This window comes from Vigna angularis, chromosome 2 (assembly GCF_016808095.1).
Source record: "Vigna angularis cultivar LongXiaoDou No.4 chromosome 2, ASM1680809v1, whole genome shotgun sequence".
Taxonomy (NCBI): domain Eukaryota; kingdom Viridiplantae; phylum Streptophyta; class Magnoliopsida; order Fabales; family Fabaceae; genus Vigna; species Vigna angularis.
In genome coordinates, this window is record NC_068971.1 from 11,030,989 (window position 1) to 11,041,038 (window position 10,050).

At 31.7% G+C, this 10,050-nt stretch overlaps 1 protein-coding gene across 3 annotated transcripts; it reads left to right on the forward strand.

The window, feature by feature from the left end:
- Nucleotides 1-3,103: 3,103 nt before the first annotated feature.
- LOC108327921 (uncharacterized) lies at nt 3,104-5,678 on the forward strand. Of its 3 annotated transcripts, none has more exons than XM_052873822.1 (3): nt 3,104-3,470; nt 3,895-4,321; nt 4,822-5,678. In XM_052873822.1, the coding sequence occupies exons 2-3, from the start codon at nt 3,904-3,906 to the stop codon at nt 5,151-5,153; spliced, it is 750 nt and encodes a 249-aa protein (XP_052729782.1). In that variant the 5' UTR covers nt 3,104-3,470; nt 3,895-3,903; the 3' UTR covers nt 5,154-5,678. The 3 variants fall into 3 exon arrangements, with proteins under 3 accessions (XP_052729782.1, XP_052729783.1, XP_052729781.1); XM_052873823.1 differs by having other exon boundaries at nt 3,903-4,321; XM_052873821.1 differs by having other exon boundaries at nt 3,106-3,470; nt 3,892-4,321; nt 4,822-5,674.
- Nucleotides 5,679-10,050: the final 4,372 nt, after the last annotated feature.

Consider the following 10,050-nt stretch of genomic DNA (forward strand, 5'->3'; position numbering starts at 1 on the left):
TACATAGAACAATGAAGACTTAAAGCATCGAAGATAAACCCCCTAAATACAACGTGAGCGACCTCTTTTAAAGCTCATAATAATCCCTACGCACCTCTTTTAATAAAGAGTTTGCTCGGACTTAGGGGGCTTATGTACTATATGAAATATACCGATCAGAGTTAATGGTCATTCATGGGCAATTATCAGGTATTAATAGGTCATATTACCTTACGCTCTACAAATATACGGTATTAATTATTGATTATTGGGTTTGATTCTCTAAAATTATACTACACTGATAACTAATTAATGGACTTGACTGCCATAAACTCTATAAATAATACAACTGATGTCAGGTACAATCATCTTCTTCTATCTTAATAAAATATATACCTCTTTATGAAACATATCTGACTTGAGCGTCAAAGTGTCTTCTGCAGGTCAACCACCAATCGAGAAGGATTACTTGAAGAGTTGGCCGATCGGAGTATTGCAACGAAGGACGACTGACCCCAGACAAATGTAACCGAAACAATTTTATTTCTTCATTAAACTTATAACATCAACTTCTCTAAGTCAGTAGAAATCTCCAATTCATTTGGCTAGCATTATTTCTAGGTTCATTAGATGATCTTTCTCACCTATAAAAAACTTATGAGTTTGCTTACACTTCAACTATATAAATCACAGGTTAAAACACTCATAGAATATATATGTAGATTATCATATGTAGTCAAAACTCAAACCTATGGATAGTTCATCAAGTTGTCTACTAAAATTCAACAAACTATATTACTTAATTAGACTCATTTAGCTAGAGTGTCTAATACAAATTTTCTATATCGTCTAGCAAAACTTAAAGAAACTGAATGATTTTATTCATAGCTCAATTAATTCCATTTGGATAGGTATCAACTAAAATATTAGATTTAAACCTAACTATTCTTTAAAATATTTAATATTAAATATTCTAAATGCGATATAAAATATAGTCATCAAATATAATAATTTACAAATGAAAAAATATCCTAAAGTATAATTAATTGTTGATGAGATTAAATTTTGGTCCTTAATTTCTATTAATATTTATGGCTTTATGAAAGGTTTCATTTTGGTTTTTTCATCATTTAAAATGTTCCAATTTTGTTCTTCATATGTTTAAAATGTCTCTACTTGTTTTTTTAATGATATTTAAAAGTTCCAATTTGATCCTTCAATATTTTAAAAAATGTTCAAATTTTGGTTAAGAGAATTTCACTATTATATACAATGTACGGTTAAAAACAAACATATGCAATCGAATTCCTCATAATATATGTTTTAAAGGGACTATGTTACGTGTAAGACATTTATACAATAATTTCATTTAACCTGTGTTTAATTTTGTGAATCTATTCACAATGAATGAAAAACATAAAAACTGTATGTTTATTTTTGTTGATTTGATGAGATTTAGGAACAGAGATGTGTGAGAAATGCTGAAAGATATTTTCTCAAATACAAAGATAAACTGAGCAAGTCAACTCATCAAAATGTGAATATACTAAACTACCCTTGAATAATACCCATATGTATTTTTATTTTTAAACAATTTGAATGTAAAGAACTCATTATTATCTTTCTCGACACGGTGTCAATAACATCTCTACAGTTGTGTTGATAGGAGGAGAGCAAGTATGGATGTGAGCAGTTGAATGGATAGAGAGAAGCTTTGATACAGGAAGAAGAAGGATATTATTATGAAAATTTTGAATGGAGGAGAATCGATTCTCCTTTCTCTTATTTGGGAAGAATCGATTCTATCCTTTTTTTTTTGTTTAGGAAGAATGTAGATAGTTTACGTAATTTGGAAAAAAGAAGGAAATAACACGGCCCTCCAATCATATATTTTAAGGCAAATATGCTTAAGGCAGTTGTTCTGATTGGGAGCTGTAAAACTATAGCAGTAGATTTCTAACCAGGAGAGAGAAGACGTTTAGATGAATGAAAAAGATTAAGCCCCTCCATTTGCCAAAATAAAGGAAGAGTTAAAATAATAAAAATAAAATAATAATAATAATATATTTTATTTTAAATTATTTTTATGACGAAAAACAAAATAATAACCTTTTATTTCTATAAATTAAAACAACTTTTTTTAATTTATCAAACTTAATACATTACTCACTCAAATTCCTTCCCTTTATATCTTATTTTTTTTTAATCTAATCAATTTCACATTCAAAAGAAATGAGAGGATTTGAAGGGATTTGAGAAGATTTGAAGATAATATTTTTTGTTGTTTTTTTGAGTGAATTTGAAGGTAAATAAGAGTGAATTTGGAAATAAAATTTGTGACAAATAGTGTAGAATTTTATTGACATGACATATTAAAAAAATTTATTTCCAAATTCATTCTTAATTACCTTCAAATTCATCAAAAAAATAACAAAAAAATATTATCTTCAAATCCTCCCAAATCCTCTCAAATCCATCCTTTCAAATCCACTCAAAAGAACAGGCCTTTATCTTCTCAAATTCACCCGCAAAGAGACATAATGCATCTGAAATTGAAACAAATGATTTTGAACATATTTACATATGTTAAATGCTTAAAATAAGAAAGTTGACCGTGTATGTTGTCTCATTTGTGAAAAATTATCATCTCTTATAAATACACTTTGTTCTAGAAATAAAAGACATACACTGTACTTTTAGTTTACCTTTCAATACATGAATCTTATTGAAGATGAACATTTTGTTTTATTTGAAAAACAAAGCCCAAATAATAACTCAAAAATATTCTTGTGCAAAAGAATAAGAATTTAATTATTAGTTAAATTTCACGTAAATTAAATTCACGGACATCATATTAACTCATAACTTAGGTAGATAACTCAATAGAGTGCGCTGTTCCATAATGAAAACTAATAAAAAATACAAAATCAATAAGTAACACGAAAATTCAAATAAAAAACTTTAATATAAACAAAAAGTTGCTAAATTCGTATGTATAGAAAACCATTAAAAAATATATTCTTAATAATGTTATGACGCAATTAATTCAAAGAGAAATATTAGTATACTTTTAAACACTTTTTTAATGCTTTTTATCATGACAACTGTTAGAGCATTAAAAAGAATACTGAATACTATGTATCAGATGAAGTGTATTAGACTGAAATTGTGCAGTTAGTTATTCTGTCACGACTCAGCCCAAGAAACACTGTAACGTGCCTTTTAATGGCGTCTCCGTTGAAAAACCTGTGAAGTTTAAATCTACGCATTCCCCTTCAACTTTTCACATCTATAAATTTTTTTGCTTTTTCTCGTCATTTTCGTGATTGCCCACAGGCATTCTCGTCATTAGGGTTTAAAATTTTTCTTGTCCCGATTATAAATTTGAATGCTTTGATACGGCCTTGATCTTGTCTTGATTAGGATTGCATTTTGAGGGATTTCATCTTCCAGGAGGAGATTCAGTTTACACAGATAACCTCAATTCCAAGGTATTTCACTTTTCGTCTTACTTGTATCTTGAGTCATAATATCCCTGGGTGTTTTAAATGTTTTTTTTTAAGTTCTAAATGAATATCGAATGATCTGCTGACCAAGAAACTGAATATAGGAAAGTTATGGCCTTTTTGCATTTGTTAGAAAATATCTATGCCAGGGAAATGAAAATTGAAAAACCAAGAAATTAAACTGTGGCTCTTTTTTCTGAATAATAATTGAGCATGTCACTGGGGAGGGCAACCCTGCAAGTTATGATATATTTTCCCTCAAAATACCCATTACGCACTCACAAGAAAAAAAATTAAAAGGTTGATGCCCCAAAGATACTTGTAGTTGGTATGTTATAAATGATAAGTGTGTCATGAGTCATTGTTTATAATTTTAACTAAAACTACGCATTTGCTTGACTGTAAGGAGGAAAACAGAATGAAGGCAGGATCTGGTAAAGGGAGAAAAGTGTGCCTGATAGTGACAGGTGTTGTTATTGCACTTGTACTGGTAATTGTGATACTAGCTTTGACTGTTTTCAAAGCCAAGCATCCTACTACCGTTGTGGACTCAACGAAGCTAGAGGATTTTCACATGAGTTTGGATATAGCAAGGCTAAGGGTAGATTTGAATGTGACTCTGAGCACGGATGTCTCGGTGAAGAACCCAAACAAGGTTGGATTCAAGTACTCAGATAGCACCGCTCACCTCAATTACAGAGGACAGCTGATAGGTGAAGTCCCTATCCCTGCTGGAGAAATTTCGTCTGGTGAGACCAAAGGATTCAACCTCACCCTCACCATTATGGCCGACCGTTTGCTCTCCAATTCCCAACTTTTCTCTGATGTCACATCTGGTACATTGCCCCTAAATACTTTTGTGAGGATTTCCGGCAAAGTCAACATCTTAGGGTTTATCAAAGTCCATGTTGTTTCCTCCACGTCTTGTGATGTTGCAATTAATCTTTCTAATAGAACAGTTGGGAACCAAGAGTGCCAATACAGAACAAAACTTTGATTAACAGTTTTTAATTTAGGAGTGAAACTATATTCTAGATAAGTAGACCGTGTTTATTGCTTAATGTTCATATTTCACTTTGTTTTATTCGTAATTGTGGTTGATCCTACTCGCCCCTTTCCCGCTCAAGCTACTTTTGGAAATTTATTTGGTATTAATTTTCCTATTTTGGTTACTTCATAATAATGCTTACTTTCAAGTTAACCTCCATATTTATGCTATCTGTAGTTTAAATCATTAGGTAATTACAATTTCTTTCTTTCCATCTTTAATCTTGTTAAGGTGTTGGCATTGCCCTAATAGATTTGAAACTCTATGATATGAATGGAAATCATGCAGTGCATTTTCCAACTGAAAGAGAGGTTAAGATGATGGGAGATAGAAATATTTCTGATCCCAAACCAGTAGATGGGGCATTATCTTTGGCTGTAGTAAGGTTGGCATCCGGTGAACCTCCATCACAAAGCATTGCCCATTTCTGTGACAAGACAACCACAATCTTATATTGGGTTCATTGGCTGCACAACAGATTGAATGTGAACTCATCAGAGAAAGAAAAATGGTTGCAAGGGATGGGTGTAATTCTCTGCACTGATAATGTAAATGATTTGTACATAGGGAGAATCACACTTCAAGATATTGGCTTTCCTTATTGTGTAGATATGGACTGACTTTTGCTGCTAATATATATTTACTTAAGTTAGAACCAGTGATGAGTCCTATATACCTTCATAAATTTAAAAGGTTTTGGCATGTTTATTGTTGTCCTTCGTTTATTTTGATTCAATTTGTCTACCTCCTTATCTGATTCATGTTGCAAGCAGTTCTTGTGGTGGTGAATTGGTTTCAGCATGTGTTTGGAGGAGATAGAGTCTCTCATAAGTTTTGCAGCTGGATTGGTGGGGAATGTTGTGGACTGGATTGGTGGAACGAACTGTGTTGATGGTTAGTGTAAGTGTAGTAGGTGAGGTGACCGTGTAGTTGATGTTGGATCTGTGGGGGGAAACTGTGGTAGGTGAGTTGTCTTTAGCTTGAAGTTCTCCTGCCGTGGACTTAGTAGTGATAAAATTTCAACTAGATATCTAACATGATTTATCCGGGTTGGGCACTTTGCTGAGCACGTAATTTTACATTTGTGTCCTATGTTCTGATGTTTTTTTTCAATATTTATTCAATAGGTCCCTTCCAAAGCAATAAAATGTTTAGCTGTTATACTTTATATATGGTCGATTATCATTATTTAATATCTTTTGCTAGTAGCTATAGACTTGCTTTTTCCTTTAAAGTCTATCGTATATTAAGGCTTGACGCAATATAGCTCTCTCTCAGTATTTAGGTCGTAATTGTCCATATTCTGCTTTGATTTTGTTAATCTTGATTGATAATTTTCCCCATATTTGAAATTTTTTTTCCCAACAATATGTGACGGCCACCACAACACCCCATCGATCATGCAATGCTAAAGTGAAAAGAAAAACAGTTATGCAGAAAAGGAATAGATTTCCTCGCACCAGTTTTTTCAATCAACTAGTACTAAATTTCTGCCCAAGCATCAATCCAGGTTTCACTAAAGTTTTATTGGTTGATTACGTTATTAAGCATATCAAATTGATATCAATAATCACAGAAACCATATAAGAAGATAATATATGAAATGGGAAGAACGTAACGATTTCAGAGGGAAAGAATCATTCAAGCTTGGACCATCATTTACAAAACTTAATTGCGGTGAAATTGAATCAGACCAACTTGACAAAGAAATTAAAACTACAGAATAATTCATTGTAAAATAAACTAACGCCAACAGTTTACTATACAACGTAGTTGCTAGATGTATCATCTTGGTCAGATTCAAAAGTTTTCTGTTCTGTAAAATACGTTTTCCTATGCATCGCCAAATTAGGAGCACAAAATGCAGTTGCGAAAGAATTGTTATGTAACTGGTCTAAGTTTTTCATCTAGATGAAGCAGGGTGGATCGAATCTGAGTCAGAATTCAAGCTTCTTGCACAACCTCGGATGAATGTTCCTAGGTGGAGCTGCTGGCTTCTTAGGTGCACCATGACAAGCATCGCAAATTCCAGTGATGCGAGGCGTAGGAGTTTTTAGCAATCGTCAAGATACTTGTTGGGTGCCTGGGCCCTGTTATCAGGACCAGGTGTAAAGGGGTCAAAAACACCATCATCAGGAACTTCAGGGATCGATACTACCATTACCAAATATTCTAATAGAACCAATTTAAATTTATTTTTTAAAAATAATCACTTTGAATTAATATTTTAATATGTAATTTTATTTTACTTTGTAAAAGACTAAATTTATTTCAATTAATATTTGAATTCACTTTGAATTGTATTTAAAAAATAATTTTTCATCTAAATTTATACTGTAAGACCCTAGAAAATAAAGTATTAGAGTAGATAGGTGTATTAAAATAATGAGACCGAGTATTTTATTTTAAAATAATCTTATAATATAAATATAATTTTCTAAAACTCGTCTCATTATCTAGATACGTTATATCTCTCTAAAACACTATCCTCTTCGCTTTCTCTCACTTCTCTCTAACCTTTCTCACTCTTGGGTCATCTATTCAACGATCAGGAAGTGTCTAGGCGATCCTTGCGTCAAGAGATACCAATCTGACCGATCAATTGGTTGAATTGAGCAAGTAAAAGGTAAACCCCTTTTCTTAGTAGTTAGGGTTCTTGATTGTGTAAAGCAGTTCTGTTTTGCATGAATCAAGAGTTCCTCTTCATTGATTCTTAGTTTGTTTGTGATTCTAAGGTTGGTCTTCAATCACTAATCGATGGTTTGTAGGTTTTATAGAAGTTTCTTGTACCGCAAGCAATCGACGGAGCGTTTAGAAGTTTTGAGCGGTTGAGTTGAGGTAAGAGAAGCTAGATTATTGCTTTAATTAGTGATTTAATATGTATGTGTGATGATTCTACGTTTATTGTGTTGACTGAACTACGTTTAAGTCTTTAGAGTAAATGGATCATGTGCAATTTGACTGTTTTGAGTGTGCATTGCTGAATTGTGATAATGAACTAAATTGGATGATGTTTGATCGGTCATTGACTATAATCAACTAGGCAAGCGTGCATTTATTGTTTTTTTTCTCTAGATGCGTTTTTATCAAATATTGTTTATCCCTTTATATCAACATATCTAGGGATGACAACAGGTCGGGATGGACACAGATAGAGTGATACCCGATGTAAAATCCAAAGAAAAATAGTGGTAATTGATAAAAATAAAATAAATTAGTTTTATTAGTTTTATTATTTTTTTATGTTGGCTGGATGTTAGATTGTTGGTTAGTATATACATTGAATTATAATTTTAGTTATTTATTTACTTTTTATTTTATTTTATTTTTATGGGTATATTATTTGTTGTTGGTATGAGTTATATATGCTTTTGTGCATTATTTTCAGTAGAAAAGCTTGTAGCATGGTGGTTATGGGTGTTGTGAATGTTTGAAAGGGCAAGGCTTCAAACCTTCCCTATGTATCTTTAGAAAATGAAAGGTTTAATATCCCTGAAGGTCCCTATTTTCGTTAGGTGTGTTCGATTTGGTCCCAGTTTTTTTAATTTGGGGAAAACCTGCGGTTTTGCTTCAATGGAGGATGATTTCACGAATTGTGCGGCTCATGGTAACATGAAGAAGACGAACCTAGTTGTGTAAGAAAACACTCATGGTGGCCGGTGGAGGCAAGCAGCGGGTTTCTTTGATTTGGGATTTTTCTGGATTTCGTTGTGGTTCTCTGCAGGTTGGAGAAGATGATGGCCTTGGAGCTTTGTGTAAGACCCTTGAAAATATACGTAATTCAGATACTAGATTATTAAAAAAAAATTATTATTTATTTTAATAAATAGCATCAATTCTTTTGTTAGTAGTAAATTTTTTAAAGGATATAATTAATAACAAAACTTATGATTAGAAAAATTAAAAATTTAAGATAAATATTAGAGTAATTTTAGAAGCTTTTGTAAAAAAAAAAAGTAAATAGTAAAAAAAAAATATTTTGTGGAAAGGATAAGTGTTCCACGTTTCATTGAGTCATAAGGGATCAGATTTCAACAAATTGTGAATATAAAGTTATTTTCTAATAGTAAAATGAATAGTAAAAAATGAATAGTAAATTCTTTTGGCTATAAATAGCCAAGGGAGGGAAGGCTGAAGGGGGACACCAAAAATTGAGAAATTTTTTGAGAGAAGAGAGTTGGAGGAATTTCTAGTTACAAAGGGGACATTTTGGAAGTTTTCGGGGAACGATTTTTAAGGAGGAGATTAAGTTTGGAATAGAGGTAAGAGAAGCTACCCTTGAGTCTTTTATTTTGTATTACCTTGAGTCTTGAATATATAATGTTTTGCTTTTGTATGATCTTAAATCTTGAATTTTGAATAAGAATATGCTTCTATGCTGAGATCTAAGTTTGATAGTTGTAAAATGTGATATTGATTGTGTTATACTATTTGTACGTTATTATTACTCAGAACATTTAGTTATTTCATTTGCATTTTTGGAAGGATGAGAAGTTGTCTAACCGGCTCTGCCAGATTCAACTTCTTGTATTCCCCATATCTTTTATTATTTTCTTATTTATTTATATTGTATTTTTGGAAGGATGAGAAGTTGTCTAACTGGCTCTGCCAGATTCAACTTCTTGTTTCCCGAGACTTTTTATTGTTTTCTTATTTATTTATAGGGTTAAATATGTTTTTAGTCCCTAAACTATCAAGCGAATTTGGTTTTAGTCCCTCTTTCAAAGTAAGGTACATTTTAGTCCTTCTCTTTCAAAAAAACCTTAATTTTTGGTTCTTCAAAACTAACAGCGGAGGATAAAAAATTAACGTTTTGTTTAAATAGAAAGACTAAAATGTACCTTACTTTGAAAGAGGGACTAAAAACAAATTCGCTTGATAGTTTAGAGACTGAAAACATATTTAACCCTTATTTATATTGTATTTTTGGAAGGATGAGAAGTTGTCTAACCGGCTCTGCCAGATTCAACTTCTTGTTTCCCCAAGACTTTTATTGTGTTTATTTTCTCTTGTATTTTCTGGAAGGATTAGAAGTTGTCCGGCTTTGCTAGATTCAATTTCTTGTTTCCCCAGAAGTTTTATTGTGTTTATATTCTCTTGCATTTTTTTGGAAAGATTAGAAGTTGTCTAACCGGCTATGCCAGATTCAACTTCTTGTTTCCCCAGGACTTTTATTATGTTTATTTTTCTCTTGAATTTCTGGAAGGATAAGGAGTTGTCTAACCGGCTATGCCAGATTCAACTTCTTAGTGTCCAAAATGGTTACATTATGATATTTTATTATGGTTAATTTATTTTGTGATACATTCATTTTGTATGAAATCTGTGATGAATACATTTTATTATATTGAATAAGTAAACTATAAGATTGTGAGAGTAAACACTCAATCAAATTGTGAAATTTACAACCTTGATCAATTTTTTTATTTTTTTTGAAGATATCTCAATAAAACTCTAATTGCTAATTAGTCTAGCATTAGATCAATATGAAAATTTATTATACAATTTATAAGACAT

Bases quoted from the DNA above. Each gene is read 5' to 3' on its own strand.
- LOC108327921 (XM_052873822.1), top strand. From the start codon at position 3,904: ATGAAGGCAGGATCTGGTAAAGGGAGAAAAGTGTGCCTGATAGTGACA. The intron at 4,322-4,821 runs GTACATTGCCCC...GAAATCATGCAG, and splicing joins TTTCTCTGATGTCACATCTG to TGCATTTTCCAACTGAAAGA.